We start from the raw sequence: 17831 nt of genomic DNA, 5'->3' as shown, positions 1-17831 counted from the left end.
TCCATGGCACATAACACCCAAGAATTTGTGCAAGCAAGTGTCAGCCAGGAAATGTATTTTACATCATTGTTCCCTCGGACACGGCACCCTGTATGCCAGCATGCTTCCCTGGCCGCACTACAGCATCTCTGCTCCTCCCTTTCTTTGTCACACTCAAGGCAAGGCACAGCAAGCCCCCTGCCAACTCCCCTCTCAGCCAGCTGTGTTTGGGCATCACAGGCACAGGCGCGGTTCCAACGGCACACTCCAAGCATACGATCCACAGGCACTGCCACAGCCAGGTATATGTCTGGGGCGGGGTTTCAAAGGAGGAGACCTGTGTCTAAGACTTGGCAGGTCAAGGGCATGTGAATAACTGCTTTGGTTGATGCACCGCTTGGATCTGTGGCCAGCAAATAGCAAAAGTGGGCACAGGTTTTTTCAGTGCACAAAATATTTGTTCCTGAAGGAACTACAGGAGATAATGTTGTTGAATCAGAGGGACATCAGCTAATGTGGAGTTTCTGAAGTTGGGCGAGGGTAAGCAAGAGGTAGCACTAAACTCTTGCTATGATTACTGCTGGTTAAGATGAATCATGACACTTTTTTAGTTTCTAAGTCTGTTTTGATATCAATTGCTACTACATCAACCATTAATTTTGTATCATTGTCGTGCATTGCTATCATAATCACAGAACACCCACTTATGACCAGGCAGTTCAGATAATACAAAGAACATGCAGCAGCAGCAGCGAGAGAAATAACTGCCTCTTTCACTGTACTCAATACAGTAAAGAAGAATACAATCCTCTTTATAACAATTTTCATACCTCCAGCAAACCGAGAGCATAAAAAGCTGAAAAGAATATATTTATTTCAATGGAAAGAATGCTGTTCTTTTAAAGTCCAGCAGGAGTTAAAAGCTTTATAAGTAAATTGATATCATTGAGACACACATCAGGGAAAAATACCATCAAAGCTTAGGCAAGGTAACAACAAAGAGTGTAGAGGTAGCTTTCCAGAGAATCACATAGGAATGTAATTCCCCATGTGATCAGATACGGTTATCTGGGATGCATATATACAAAAAACCCAAGGCAGTTATTACGAACAGAATCACTTTTAGAGAGTTCTCTTCAACCATTATTTACAATTCATTTCTTTGACTGGTAAGTAAAATATATTTCACTGTCCACATCAAATTGAAGGATGACAGAGTAAACTTTCCAGATGTTGCAAAACTCCATTTTATGTCTTCACATGTTCCTATTGTCATAACTGTGTCTCCCCACCCCCCGTTGCAAAGGATTTACACAGATAATTGTAGACAACTGTCAGTTCAGCCAGATAAACTCTGCTATTAAAAATACAGAAATACTGACAGATACTAACTAGCAAAAATAGCTCAGTGAAAACCCTTTCATAGGGACTTTTTTTTCCTCCACAAAAAGAGAAGATGTCTCAGTGAATGACCTATTTCTTCTCTAGTGTCAGAATCTAAATGCAGAAGGAAGAGATAGCACTGATGACAACTGCAGAAAAAACTATCAAAGGCTTTAAAATAAATTGATAAAATGAACAAAAGCATCTAGCTGGGCCAACGTAATGGTCATTCTGTGTTTTAAGGCAAGTCTAATATTAAATTGCTGAACTCTTAGCCATAGCGTGCAATTTATCATTTAAATCACCCTCAGTACTAAAGGAAAAAAAGCTGGAAAATGTGTCATCAGGTTTTAGAAAGACATCCAGGGGAGATCTGGGAAAAAGAGATGAATACAACAGATGCCCATATGGACAACATGACAGGAACTATACTAAAGGGCAGAATGAATGAAAATGAAAATAAAGATAAATGCAACAGAAAGGAAGACTCAGCACTACTTTTCTTGGTGGATGCAATGTCTCTCAACTCCGTGAGTGTTCCTGTGTGGAATTAGTGCATATATAAGGTCATGAAAATCTGGTTAACACATTATCTTGAATTTCCCAGGGGCCCTTGCTGTGATACCCCGAAATTATTTCATGGAAAAAGCAATAGGTAGAAAGATAGGAATAAAGGTCAGGCAAAGCAGATCAGTTATCACACTGAAGGGGGGTAACCACTGTTATGTTTAGTAGATCCTGACTGCACAGTATTACCCTAAACTATCTACAGAAGGGTGTGACTGGTGACAAAATTTTCTGAAAGTATATCATTACTGAGGTAAGTAAAAAGTGAGTTGTGAGGAGATGTAGAAGGACTTCAGGGTACTGATTCACTAGACAAGTGCAAGCTAGCTGCTGCTGCTCAAGAAATACTAAAGTCACTATATAAGATTCCATGAAAATGTCTGCTCAAATCTCAAACATAATGAATTATTAGGAAAGAAATAGAAAACAAACCAGAAAGCATTAGTAGTATACACCATAGCACACCCACATAATAAATTCCGAGCAGAGTTTTGGTCATTTCATCCCAAACTGTATACATATATATATATAAAAAAACACAGGAAGAGGATTGTAAGAGATTGGAAGAGGATGAGGATTGTAAGAGATCTATGAAGGTTTCCATACAACAAGAGATATCACAAATTAGAAAGCAGACCATGGAGGACAGCCATTACAGCAGTCTATAAATTCATGACTAGCCAAGAGAAAGTGAATGAATAAGGAATAATAATTTGCTACTTTTCAGAACCCAAGAACTTGGAGTCAACCATGTGATTATCAGGCAGACCCTTCAAAACAAAAAAAATGCATCTATAATACTTGATTAACCTGTGTTACATATTGTCAAGGGGTGTTGAAAAAGCAATGGAAGAAAGGTCATTCAGGAACTCTTAAACAAGAAACTGTAAACAACTGCAGGTCAGGGGATTCCCTAAGGTTCAGATTGTCCTGAGCTGGACAGGCAAAGCAAAGGAACACTACACCACCTTTCTCCTACGGTGCAAGTCTCTTCCTAAGCATTTGTGACTGATCACTGCCAGAACCAGCTCATGGTCCAGATGGTCTGACTGCAGGTCTGTCTTATGTTCTTACTGACATTGTACAAAATGCATTTAATTTCTAGTATTTTGGAGCATGCACTGGATATAAACTAATTTGCAGTGCTACCTACGTTTTTTCTTGCTGTACAGAAGATTTTTGGCTTGCCAATTTAAAAAACAACCACAACTAACCACTATTATGCTTAAATGCCCTCGGTGTGCAGAGTCTCTTTCATTATTAAGTTTGAAATTGCATTATATTTATTGGTTAATTGCTCTTCCTGGACATAGTTTTGGCATGTCAGAGTATCTTCTAAATGTACGGTGCAGAAACTTAAATACCTTTTTTCACTTCTAATTTATTCTCAGTCAGACATCATTACTATGGTAAAAGTTATTGTGGATAGTTGAATTACTTCTGATCTATTTCTTGTAGGCATAAGTTTTCATCTGCTTCAGATAGTTCAGAGCATATATTTGCAAAAGTTCATTAACATGAACTTTAAACCCCTAGTAATCTACAGTTGAAACTCTCTAGATAGTTGTCTGTACATTTAATTTTATTATGCAGTTGTAGTGACAGTCACTATTACTAAAATTCATGTCAGGTTTAGCTGTGAAACTGTAAATCCCCATCCTTAACTTCCTCAAACCAGCCGACTTGAAAATATCCTCAAGTTGGGTGACAAATATGTGAAGCTACCTCAAGAAATAACGTTTTTCACTTATGTTATAAAGAAAAAATCGGCCATTTATTATTTCTTTGAAAGACCTTAACCAAAATATTTAAACATTTTTTATCCCACAGTTACTATGATACAGTAGTTGCTTATTATATTTTTGCTTTATTTCATGCTAGTGATTATATTTGAAGATGTAAATAATTCCACAATTTCAAGATGCAAAAATTCCACATTTATAGTTCTTCATAACGTTTCTAATAAGCTTAAAAGCTATTAAAAGGTTACATTTTACCAGCTTATCTAAGGTATTACTTTAAAGTAGAGAGTAATTAAGAAGCAAACTTTCAAAAGCAAGTGTAAATTACTTTTTGTATTTTCTGTATGCCTAACTGAGGTGAATAGAGTCTTTTTAGGGTTTGGATTTTTTTTTTTAATTAATTTGAGCTTCAACTTTAGTAAGAAAAGTAGGTTTTTAGCACCTATAAAAATCTGATTCTATTGCACTAGATAATTTATACTTTGTGGATCCAAGCATTCCGAAGCCAAAAGAGGTCTTGCAGCTACAAAACCACAGTAAACATGGCTCTTGTCACCCACCCTGCCATACAAACAATGAAAAAACATTTGTGAAATTTGAGTAGGTGACTGAATGCCACCTGTGAAACTAGAAGAAAGGAGAAACATTAGAGGGAGAACGTCTGAATGGAGAAGAACATGTGAATTAGATCCAACCAGCAGCCATAAGCAAATGAGAACCAGAGGACATTCTATGCAGTAAAATTGGGGAATGAACCATGGAGGTAAAAGAGAGGAGTGGAGGGGAGCGGAGAGGAGAGGAAAAAAAGGAAGAAAAAGAGGGAAGGGAATATTGAAAAATGAAAGCGCACCTAGGAAATATCAATGTTTCCAAGATGAAATGGCAAGCTATGTCCTTTGCATAGTAAACTAAAGCACCCAGCAGTTCAATTAATCTTGAACTGTCACTATGCTCCTGTGTGGACAGCAGTATTTCTCTACACATGCTATGGGAAAACTGAAAACCCTCTTAAGCACAGTAACAAAATCAAGAGAAGGCCTTACATTAAACTTCCAGTTATCAAATACTACATACAACAAGTAAATATCAAAACATTTTTGTTTACTTCACTGTAAATAGCTGCAGCAGCTGTTGGCAAGATGAAATAGGATTTCAACTACTTCTATTCAATTAAGTTGTCCAGATTTAAAATTTCACTTCCACCTACTGGTGCTTTCCATTACTATATAACACAGTTCTCTGAGAATCAAGGAAGCAAAAAGCTAATGAAGTCTCTAGACAATTATTTAGCTGCTTTTAATTAATTATGCCAGTATGAATTGGGAATTAGCTAATGTTCTTCCTCTTAAACCTCCAAAACTTGGTACGATCCCAAAGGTTCAGAAGGAGGCTGTCAAACAGTAAGAAAAGCACAAAAATTCCTAGTAACTTTAGTAAAAATGAGATCAAATATTTTATTATGAATATCATTATAATTTGATTTATGCAATTAATGATCTTTATTTCTAAAAGTTATTGGAGTTCTCCCTAAAAAGGGATACCTTTTCTATTATTCTTCAGCTGTACTTTTGTCCTTAGCTCAGTTAAATCAATAAATATATGTTTTATTGTTATTAACAAAGACAGTAACATAATAGTCTCTGACCATGCTGAATAATTAAAAAGTGGCAGCTACTAGCATGGAGAGTTACAATGGAAGCAGACAAGATGAGGAATGGATAATATTTTTGAATCAGCAGGATTTAGTATCCAAAGCCAGTTATTTTGAAAATCTGATGCATCAGTAGGAAGTTAATATTGGCCTTATATACATTTGCCTTACGCTGAGATATTGGTTCCATATTCTGAGCAATGGCATTGAGGAAAAGAGATTGGTACGACACCTGGAAGGAGAGACCCAGTTTAGGAACACCAGTTCCTTAGAAGAACAATGTGGAGAATTTTCAATGAAAACTAAGGAACAAAAATTGCCCAATTTGGGATTTGATTTTAAAAACTGATTATAAAGATTTCAAGACTTTAAAAATCACTGGGGAGAAGCCAGTATCAGTTTTGAATAGCTTATTTTATATGTAGCTTTATGATGAAGCTGTGTTCTTCAATGTAACTTCATGGGTAAAGATTTCAATTGTGTAATATAGATTTCTTATAGCCTAATTTGTTCTGCGACAGAAAGGATGAAATACGTTCCTTCAGTTGGTACAACAGAGCTTCTAAAGTTCTTTCCAGTGAAATTACTTGAAATTAATGCTTACCGATTTTTCAGCTTCTATAGTCTGGATCTGGCAATAGTTTTAGCGTTAACTTTTTATCTGAGTAGGCTTCTTCAGACTTCTAATCAGTACTTTGTATTCTATTCAGTACTTCTTTCTTACTCTTCACTCAGTAAGATTCTCAAAGACCTCAGTGAGATAAAGCCCATACTGCCTACTGAATTCCAAAGAAAATTCTGATTGTTGGTTTGTTTCCATTTTTAAAATCTAACTGGGTATCAGACACCTTTTATAAACTAGCTTTTGGATTTTAGCCTGAGACATAGCTTAAAGGCCTTGTTACACCTAATCATATTTTGAAGGGCATCTAGTTAAATCTTGTTTATTTTGGACTTAATGAGAAAACCTCCAGCCTTCTGTGGGATTGGAATTTTACCTTTAATGGTTAAAACAAAGGAGGAAGGACTGGATGCCATGTGAAGGTATTACACTTACCACTTAAAATAATTCTGAGTAGAATTTGGAGACTTTAATATTAAAGGCATGAATTATTTCTTATTAAAAAAAAATAGTTTTGAAGACATCACCATGGCATCAGGGCTAGTGTTCAGAAAAATGAAATTTAAAAGCTCAGTTGAAGGTTTGTTTTTAAGCAAAAGTAAGCAAACATCGATAGAGTTCTGTTTTAGATAAGAAATGTGTATGAAACACAAGTTATAGTCAAATCATAGAATCACAGAATGGTTTGGGTTGGAAGAGACCTTAAAGATCATCTAGTTCCAAACCCCCTGCCTTGGGCAGGGACACCTTTCACTAAATCAGATTGCACAAGGCCTAATTAGAACCAAAAGAGATCTGTTTTGAATTAGTATGCTATTGACAATAGCAAACAGGTTGGTCACAGAAACAATGTTGCAGAACACATATTTTGTCATTCCAATAGCAGTAATATAATTTTATTCTTACCATTATACAGCAAATTATTCTAGAAGGCAGCAAATTCCATACTCGTGATCTTCACCCATTACTCCAATATGGACATTCATTTATAAATTAAACAGATACAATTCATTAATACTTTATAGGTAATTCAAAAGTATATAAAATTACTTTAATGATAAATAGGATAAGGTATCTAGACTAGACCTATTTTGTACCCGGCAAATATAACCTATTATATCGATAAACATCTTAAGATAATATCTTTCACTGTTTATTAAGTGGTTTCTAAAGGGATTTTCAGAGTTTACAATGTTGTATTATACATAAATTCTGCTACCTACAAGCACAGTGTATTAATTACTAGGATGAAAAAAACATAAACTATTTCATATGGTATCTTGTAAAATAATGCCACATTAAGGCAACCAGGGAAGAGGAATTTTATTTAGACACACTTAGTATAATGAAACAGTTTGTGATAGTTTGACCTATCTGCCTATGTAAAGGAAGTGATTTGTCGCTGATACCATGAACTCATTGCATCTCTGCCAGTCAGAAACTCCATTTCTGAAGTATAAAAAACTGCTTTTAACCAACTGCCACACTACTAAACATATCAGAAGAAATGTCTGCCTCTTGAAAGGAAATCCGAAATGAGCACTGATGTAGCCTACCACCTATCTGCAAGCAAGAAAATAAACTGGCCAACCTAGGGACATGCTAATCACCTTCAAGAGTGACCACATGGAAATGAGGCTGCTCAAATGGTACCAGAACATATGTAGATTGAAAGCTCATTCCAGGCTGGCCCTGCTGCTCTCTGTGCTCTTGGGAGACACTCCTAACACATGCCATCTACACAGGGTAACAGATTATACAAAAATTGGAAAAAGCTTCACTGGAAAAACATCAAATCCATTAAATCTGATTTATCCTGTCACAATTGAATTGCAGGCAATACACCTCTGTTCGCCATTTCAAAAATCTATCTAAAGGCTTTGGACAAATAAAATAACCTCTGCACTTGAACATTTACCATTGCAGTCCTGAAACCACAGCAGTGGCTAAAAGCCCACCGATTGCCACACACAGGTAACTGCCACCCATGCTACACATAACTAAAGGAAAAGTGACCCATACATTTTTATTTTGCTTGGGTATCACAACATTAATACTATTGGTACTAAAGCAGTGTCTGTAAATTTTGACATTTTCTATTCCCAAGCAGGATTTGAGTTTTACTTTCTTTCTGTTCATCTGAAATTAAAGTCATTATTCCATTTAAATGTTACAGGACCTGACAAGCTCAGATCAAATTCACCCAGTAGAAGAAAATTAGAAAGGTATTTACACTAGACTTGACGAAGGTTCACGAGCTTTGCCTCATTGAATAAAACATGCCCAAGTTTCTGTTAGACATATGAAAAAAGTGAGTGTCTTGGTGTTCCTGGGTTCCTAGTATGAGGGTTATGGTATGTGTGCAGGCAGCATAAATTACTTTTATCAGCTTTTTTTTTTTAGTTTAGCTGATAAATGGGATGCATTCTACTCTTGATGTATTTCCACAAGTTTTGATTAATGCAAAGACTACAAACATAAGCATGACTTTTCTATTCTCTTCTTTCTTCCTTTTCATAAGAGGCTCTTTTCTCTGTTAGCAGACTCTGGAAGAACCTCCCCTTCAGTTGCAGCTGTCTGGTGCTGCCTCCCAAATGGCAATCGTTTAGAACATCTTGTCTGGCTCCTGCTCTTTGCTGTTACCTTACTGCATATACATGGGGAAGGGGGCAGAAATAACTTAGAGCTGACCAATTTTTCAAGTACAATTTCATAAGCTCAAATAAAAACCCTAATATTTTTCCTCTAACTCTTTAGAGCAAGTAGTTTGTATTATCAAGGTCATTATTAGTACAGAAGCTGCTGGAGAGAGATTTTACTACAAAGCAAAGGAGGGAAAGGTGGAAGAAACACAAACAGATGTTGTGCTACTGAGTCCTCCCTTTTTATTGCACTGGATCAGTGACCACAGTTTAGATGGCTGCTGGTGTGCATCTAGTTACAAATAAGCTACATCATTTAAGTGAAAAGACTATTAATGGCAAGAACTGAAGTTGAAAAATCACAGGAGGGTATCTATTTCAAGGTACAGTCTTGTTTTATAACTCACAAAGTTTGATTTAGTCATATACATTTGACTTAGTGAAATTCTTGATGTCCAAGAGGAAACTCCTTCAACAGACTGCCAAAATGAGCTGGACCAGGGCAATCTGAATGCAAAGGCTGTGTGTTCTGGAGCTGGCTGCAGTACTGTGGTTCTGCTAGAGTAACCATCCAATAAGGAAGTGCCTTAAGGCAAATTCAATTGGCTTTGCAGATGTGAGTGAATTAAAGAAGCAACACTAGGGAATAAAGGCATTGTAAAGGAACAAGGGGATGATGGCTAACCATATTATCAACTCTTAAAGGCTCTTTCTGAGCCACCTAGTTAGAAATTCTTCATGGGCTGACTTAAGGATGAAAAGTGTGTTTGTGAATAACACACATTTCATTATGAAAATACTTGAAAACTGACACTGGTTTTTCTCCTTAAAGAGACAACAGCATGATTTACCATTGGCATGTTGGGATGCTAGGGAATAGAGAAATCATGTGTCTGCCCGAAGGGCATCAAAGAAATCAGTGCAAGAATCAAGTACAGAATTAGGCTCTTGGCAATTTCAGCTGACACCTTTAAATCAGCTCAACTACCCTTTTTGTTCTATTTTTCCCCCCTAAGGATTAAAAGGGTTTCGGTCTCTAGTGTGGTCAGTCTACTACATTTCATGGCACTAATTATCACTTTAAAAAGAAAAACACAATGTAGAAAAACAGAGTAGATTTTCCACATTAAGAGTAATTGGCACCATCAGTGAAGAGTCAGCACTTACCCTGTAATGGTCAATTCAACAAACACATGCCTAAGTGCCAAACCACAAGCCCTTACAATTCTGTAAACTCAGTTAATTGCTTCTTTTCGGGTTGAGATCAGGCTTATTTTTATGACTTAATTAAACTTCCACATTAAAAATAACTCAGAAAATTTCTGTTCCTTAAAATTTTGCAGATGAGTTGTAGGCTGAAACACAAACATTTTTTAAGTACATATTGAAAAGTAAACAATATAACAGCAACTGTACATTGCGCACAGCTATTCTGGGCACAAGCTCTACTCTGCTCCACTGAAATAACTTCAAATCTGGTATAATTTAGCAGAATCCACCCATCATCTCCAGTTTATTTTCCTGGTGGAGTTTTACTGCAGCAAGCCAAAATCTTTCAAATCTTCCACAGAAAATTATTTTCCATTTATGAAAAATGTGCAGGCTTTTTTTGACTGGCAATTTATACTTGTAACTATTTTTTACTTGAAATTGCTGTTTCCAGATAATAGCTTTACACTTATTAACATAGTGTAAGCAAATGCTGCTGCCAGACCTTCTCCTGCTTTTTGTTCTCCCACTATCCATAAAGCAGCCTTCTTTATTCCCACACAAATGGTATTAGAGTTGTATTCCCTATGCAAAACAAAGGAAAAAATTGCACTACAAAATGTAACGTCTTTTTTTTTTTTTTCTGTACTGTGATATCACTTCATTCTTACTAGTTCTTTGTATTATTAAAGAACAAGTTGACTGAAGGAGTTACGTGTTTTCACCCTGGAGAACAGAAGGCTCAGCGGGGATCTCATCACAGTTGACCAGTACTTAAACGGCAGCTACAAAGAGGACGGAGGCTCTCTTCACGAGGAGCTACACTGAGACAACAAGGGGCGATGGGTACAACTTGCACAGGGAGAGGCTTCATCTTGATATAAGAAAGAAATTTTTTATGGTGGGAACAATCAATCACTAGAACAATCTCCCCAAGGACGTGGTGGAGTTCCTATCGCTGGAGGTGTTCAAGATGGGATGGGACAGGGTGCTAGATAATCTCATGTAGGCTCCCTTTCCCATGAAAGGTCGGACCAGATGATCTTTTGAGGTCCCTTCTAACCTGGACTGTTCTATAATTCTGTGCATCTAACTGCCTACTTACCCCTTAAATCACAATTTGCATGCCTTGCTCGCATGAGTAGTTTACAGCACTGGTAGATGAGGTGTGTAAATAGTCCTTGAATTTTTCTGGACAGAGTAGAATATGCTCTTAAGATATGTGAACCAAGGTCTACTTTATGTTGCTCTTACAGGTATGTTGCTGATATCGGAATTAGATGGAGATGGTAAGTTTCAGTGCAAACACAGGCATTATTTATTTCTGCACCACAAAATCACACAGCTTCACAAGGGCTTTGTAAAAGGACCCTGGGGGGGGAGGTTAAAAGACAGCCATAGTTAAACCTTGACAGACTGGTGAAAAGTGGACAGAAGATACTGGAAATTCAAATTATGGTGACAACAGTCCACAGAAGTTTTGGGCTTTTCCACAGAAAATTCTAGATTGTCTTGTCTAGAACTGGAACAAAAAGTCACACGCTTAAAAGATTTTACAAAACCAAGTATTTTCAGAAGCCTTGTCATGTGAATAGCTCTTGCTCACCATCTGTCAAGTTCACTGCTGTCTGGCAACTCTGAGCACTACCCAAAGGCAGCCTCTAGGGCAATTGCCTTTCTGAAGATTTGAATCCAGCCAGCTCCAGATAGCTGACTTTGGACTGGGACCGACATGCATAAGACATTTTTGTCATTGTGGATAGTTTTTTCCACCCATGCAATCTGAGAGGATAAAACCCATCTTAAATTAAATTACTGTGGTGTTCTGGTTACATATGTTAGTAGTTTGTGTGTTTGTTTAATTTTAATTGGATATCAACATAGGGAACCATGTTTTCCATTTAGTTTGAGGTTTCTTCTATTCCAAATTTTGCAACAACCAGATAATCTGAATGACAGCCTATCCTAGTATTGCAGTTCTGGTTTAACAAATAAAAGTTAAGCTTCCATATCAAATAAACATAGAATGGCAATCTTGAAAACTCTGGTAAATATAGATAGGTGAGTGTTTTGTAGCTGACAACTGAGAAATACAGTATCACACACAGGTCTCTCGCAACCTCCACTTTATCTTCAGGAAGCAAAGATATGACACTCTGTGTAAAGTTACATAAAACTGGAAGCAATTAGTGATCTCTTTCATGTAACATGTAGATAAGATGAGAACTGGCTACTTCCAAATATCGAATTATGTATTTATAATAGTTCCTCATTATTCAAGTCACAATTTTAAACACAGTGATTTTACTTTTTGTTGGAATTCCACAATGCTCATACTTTCATTTCTAATAGGACAGAAAAACACATTAAAAAAAAAAAAAGAAAAAAAGAAGAAGCCCTATAAATTCCATTCCCAAAAGTTTGAAATGGAGAGAGGAAAAATAAGTATTTTGGATCATGCTTTAAAGAAGGAAGACTATCTTTCCCCTAACCAAAAGATAATAGGAACTTCCACAGAATGCTTTATTTCTGCCATTTGGCATTTTCTACTAGAAATCACTGCTTTCCAGAAAAATTCAGATCATGTAACAAGATTCCTGTAAATCAGGGAAATAAATATCAGACACGCACCAAACTGCATTTGCTGCTGGCTGCACAAGAAACCTGTGGCAGAGCTTGGAACCAAAGCTTTACTTTCACATTCCAACCCAGCTGATCAAGGAATGAACTGTTCTTCCTCACCACACTGCTTTTATTTACAGTTCGCTTTCTGTTTAAGATGCTATAAAAGTGTCCAAACTTAAGAATACAAATGCAGCTCTTGGTAACAGTACAAGAGTGTATTTTATTAATTCTATTTATTTTTTATATATTGGAAAATTCTATTAAGAAAGCAGCACATTTAATGCACTATTTAGCATGAGTAAATTCCTCACGGAGTAGAACTTAAACTGATTTTCTACTAATTAAAGCAGCTATCATTTTCATTCTTGGCAATCATCTTGTTTCCTGGTACCTGCCCCGATAAAATGGATAACTAAAATCCTCAGATTCTTAGCAAAGATTTCTAAGGTTTGATACTGTCTGGTTTGCTATTGAAATTACACTGGTCAAATACTGCCTGGCCACCCCCACTGAAACAGAAGACAAAGTCAGGTCCAATCATTTAAAAAGACAAACCAGTATTTTCAGACATGAAAAAAAAAAGATAAATTACCTGGGTCTTCTATAGATAAGTTCTTCGTTAACCATTGAACAATGTCTGAACCTAGGAGCAAAACAATAGGCATTTTTAGATTAGTAAGTTTTCTCTTCCTATTCTTCAGTTCCCTAGGTCAATTAATATTCTACTATGTAAGAGAGATCTACATTTTTTGCTCAGTCTAGAAAAAACTAGAGCATTCTATTTTTTTTTTTTAGTTTCTTTTTTTTAGTTTTCTTTTAGCAAAGAAACATACCACTTGCTTCTTTCTTTAGGCCAAGACTCACAAAATGTAATAGAAGTGCATTAAGGGTAAGATAACAGCTTGCATTCCAAAAATTACATTACTGCAAAATTTGCACAGAAAAACAAACACTTTATTAAGTTAATACTAAGTTTTCCCCACCTTCCAAATTAGTTTACAAATGAACCCCAGAAAATGTAAATGCAACACACATTGTGATTATGAAATGTATAGACTATATGCTGCAGGCCATGCTGGAGGCTAAAAACTTCCTTGGGACTAATATGGGGCATTATGAGCTCCTCTTAGGAGCTGCAGATGGTGCTTAACTTTGCCTTCTGATTTTATTACCTTTAACTATCACTTCTGCTGTAGTGACTTTCAACCCATTCTGCTGGCTACCAGTAAAAGCATATTCAGCTACCTAAGAGTGTGCTACCAATGATTCAAACTCCGCCTCATGGCTAAGCTCTTGACGGAATTCATTTTTCCCCTAGTGTTAAAGCTCTTTCCTTACCACTCCAGTCTCTCTTCTTCTTCTGTATCCCTTCACTTACTGCCTATCCGTTTCTTTCTATTTAATTTTCTGTCCTTATTTTAAGGTCCCATGTTATTCCTCACCTCTTAACACCTTCAATACCAGATTCCCCACTGTCTTTCGCAGAGTATCCTTCCAACCCCACCTCCTAATTCCTAACCCCCGCTCTTCCTCTTGGCCATGCACTTCCTATCACATTTTGCACTCTGTGTGCCAAATCATAAGCTGAAGTCAGTCTTGTTTTTCAGACTGAAAGCTACAGTTGGACTTCACCCACTGTAAGCATGAATTACAAAATAAATGATGAAGCAGTTCTGCAGACAGAAAGACAAACACATTCATGATTTAAGCAACTTTAAATAATCAAATTGGCTTAAGGGGAAAATATACTGAAACACTGAGCTGGGGTTATGAGCATGTTCTCCATGTTTCACGATGGTTGCATCATACTTCCAGTTCCGAAAAGCAACATAATAGAGAGACATATCACATAATACTTCCTTACAGAACCAATGCTTAAGTTGTTCATCCATTTCTCAGCAGACATAATAACATAATTCTTTTATAAACCTTAAATTTAGAAAGATAATAAAAATCTACACAATCTACACAAATATGAAACAAATCTCATGAATGGACAATAGTACATAACATTAGAATGTGGAGGATATTTCCCCTGTCACACCCTAGATTCAGATTTCTTCCTGTAGTTCCCATAGTGCATAATTTCCTTTAGTCTTAAGGCAATGAATATGACATTTTAAAAAAGCATTTCAGAGAAAAAAGAAAATTTATTTCTCCTTACTTTCTTAAAGAATATAATCCTGTAGCTTTTATTTTATTACACTTAGTAAATAGCTTTATCTCATATTTTACAAAGCCTAGTTGATTATATCATAAAATTTCATGTGTGTATGCATTACTAAATTGATTACACAGCAATGAAAACTGTGGAGATTTTACAACCATGTCCAGAGCAGAGATTTTCTTTACTATGTTACATGTCTAAATTTTGATAGATATTAAACTCCAGTGGCACCATTTCTCATAACATTTACACGGAATTATTTTTTAAATGAGGAAATTTACCTTTGCATGCTGTTGGATGTGTACAAAATGTTTCAGACAGATATTCCTACTTCAAAATATTCTAATTTTATGCATTTTTATAAATAAAATTTCTGCCCTTTATTTATATGTATGAACTTAATGAGACTGACACTGAAGGAAGAATTTTAGCTTAGTATAAGATTAAACTTCATAGACTTCAGTGACACAGTTCCAAGCCTAGTTATATTTTTACGTCAGCTGACTAGAGACATTAGTCAGCCCTAAATATTTTCCTAAATACTCAAAGGTCAGAGGCAAAAAGTAATTAGAAAAACAACAGCACATTTTTGAATACCGATTCTTAACTTTGGCTTCCTTCAAATCTCTCAGGTACCATATGTGAAGAAATTTTCTATTCTTTTTATCTCACCTGGAAATACTTCTTTCCTCTTTGCCTCTTTTGAAAACTTTCCTACAGTGACACACCATATTCCTCAGTCCTCAGCTCTTGGCATCACATTTGTATACATGGTCTACATATCAGAAATTTCACCTCCATATTTTACACTGTCTTCTGGCTTATTATAAATAACAGTGGGAAATGGGATTTCTTGACAATTGCATCATCTGACTCTGAAAGATCATTACTGCTCTATTCACATTTTACACTGAAGCCATTCCCCTGGTACCTGAAAGCCTGAACAGCAGTTTAAGCCAGCTATCACATTCGAACACTCCGATGATTTCAGCTGCATGACTACAATGACAAAAGCCCAGATGAATAAATATTAACACGAACACTCTCCTTCGAGTGTGAAGGCTATTCAAGTAAAACAAAGTTGCGAGTAATTTGTCATATCACAAGTGAGAAATTTATTGGTTCATATTCCTTTGGGAGATCTTGTGGTCAATTCTAGTCCTAAAAAGAATAATAAAGGTATTATCTTGTATAGCTTGCCGTGTGATTTTTTTAGCTGCTACTTTTAATGTCTAATCAACAAAATTATTTCATTCAATCATCTCTGTGCCCTTTTCTAAGGTTTATTACTTATGCAAATGTGTTTCTAAAAGCAAAATCATTACTATAATTTCTTATCTCAGGAAAAGAACAAGGCAGCAAAACAGGTGAATGCTTTACAGGAAAACAGTATTTCCTTTGAGTCCTAGCTTTGAAAATCTGGTGACCAGTAAATTCATGCCATTTTTTCATACACCACACTTCACATTTACATGAATTATAATCCAAGAATTGGGATGACAAAGATTACAGATTTCATTATTTGTAAACAAGAACTAATACTTACATGATAAAATATTTTTTAACCTTCAAACCTGAATCTGTCTTATCACCATGAATCTATCAAAAAGACAAGCTAGTCAGATTATATAAATTTTATGGAAGGCACTACCCTGGTATTTGGACTCTCCTGAAAAGGAAAACTTCCACAATACAAAATAGAAAATGTTTGCCATGTCAGAAGGACACTCAGTTTTTGTATACTGTTTAATGTCACTGGTGATGTGTGATAACAAAACCCCAATAATATCTTCAAATTAGGTTCTCAAGCTAAGTTCTCCAAGTCTCCCTGTCTCACTTCCAGAAGGCAGCTAAAAGGCAAGCTGCTATTAGATCTGTAAGGTGCGGAAGACTGAAGTTAAATTGCCAACTGAATTTTGAAACCCCAGAAAAACCCTCAATTGTCATGCCAATTTTTATAGCAAATAAAACTGGACAAGGCAAAGTGATCATTTGTAATAAATCAAAGCTAGCGCAAGCAGCAAACATTCGAAAGAAGGTTTTTTTAGACTCAGGGCCTGAGAGACAACAGTGAGATTCCTTAAATGCCAGCACCTATCCAGACAAAGGCAATAAAATTCACAAGATCTTACTCAAGTCCAAAATATAAAAGACTTTCAACTTCTTTAAGGAAAGAGGCAAAACTACATCTACATTCATATACAAACAAAAGACTCAAGCATGTTCTTTGTAAAATGTACTTGCTGAAAACTCCACAAGTGATTAATTTTAAATGAAATGGTCCAAAAATAGCAGTTGCTGAAGCCGTCACAGCATCTTAAGAAAATATTTTGTGGAAAGTGTGCTCGCTGAACTCTGCAATGCTAATTTCCAAGTCAAAGTCGTACAGGCCAGGGCAATGCTAAGGTTAGCTTTCAAGAAAAAAACTCTTATTTTAAACAAGTCTTTACAGAATGCATTTCAAAAATGTGTTGATTCTGAAATACAGAAAATTTCACAGAAATTATAGATCCATTTTTTGTTATGCATACATGCAACAAGCCATTTAAGGCTTGACTTGACAACAAAAAGATATGATAGTAGTTCTGCAAAAGAAAATCAGAATTCAAAATGCTCCAACTTTTTAAAAATTTAAAAAGATATTTAGCTGAAGAAGGTTCAAGTTGCAAGTAAGTCTGTTTTATTAATCGGTATCACAAACCATGAGACCACTGAGAAACTTAACTCAATGATTTCTTATTTCATAAGGAGACAGGTTCAATCTTGTAAAAAAATACTCTTTTATTGCTAATATCTTTGGTTAGTAACTAAAATCTATTCTGTTTTTCACTTGTAGACCTCAGTTTATTTACAGATGATGAAGAGAGACAGGGACACAGGAAGGTCCCCTGCATTAGTGATACTAAGAGAGAGCGTTTTGTTGTTGACAATCCAGCAAACACTTACTCTGTCTTCATCAAGACTTCTGCTATCTGAACTCTCAAGAGCCACATACACATTGCGATGTTTGTCCTGTGCTGCGAAAGCTGGGAATCTGGGCCTGTTGGGTGGGTGCTCGTTTGCTGAAAGGCAGTAGCAGATCATCTGGGAGCTCCCTTCAGGAAGCCCCTTGATCAGCTGGGTCACCTTCAGCGCTTCACCACCACCCGGTCTCGAGAACCTGGAGAATTTTATGCAGGGCAACTCACAGTAGGGAAAACCTAATAAACATTACTCTAGAAAGTACCAGTTTCTAAATTTAAGA

General features: G+C 36.2%; 1 protein-coding gene across 1 annotated transcript in view; it reads right to left on the bottom strand.

Moving 5' to 3' along the window:
- Positions 1-17831, bottom strand: part of RGS7 (regulator of G protein signaling 7) — a 278441-nt gene that overhangs the window by 76544 nt on the left and 184066 nt on the right. The window contains exon 5 of the mRNA XM_075043197.1: positions 13013-13063. Within this exon, the coding sequence (XP_074899298.1) occupies positions 13013-13063 (51 nt within the window). The remainder of the gene's footprint in view (positions 1-13012; positions 13064-17831) is intronic.

The sequence above is a fragment of the Buteo buteo genome, chromosome 12 (genome assembly GCF_964188355.1).
Source record: "Buteo buteo chromosome 12, bButBut1.hap1.1, whole genome shotgun sequence".
Classification (NCBI taxonomy): Eukaryota; Metazoa; Chordata; class Aves; order Accipitriformes; family Accipitridae; genus Buteo; species Buteo buteo.
Note: the sequence above shows the minus strand (reverse complement) of the source record. Positions and strands in the feature narration are given on the sequence as shown.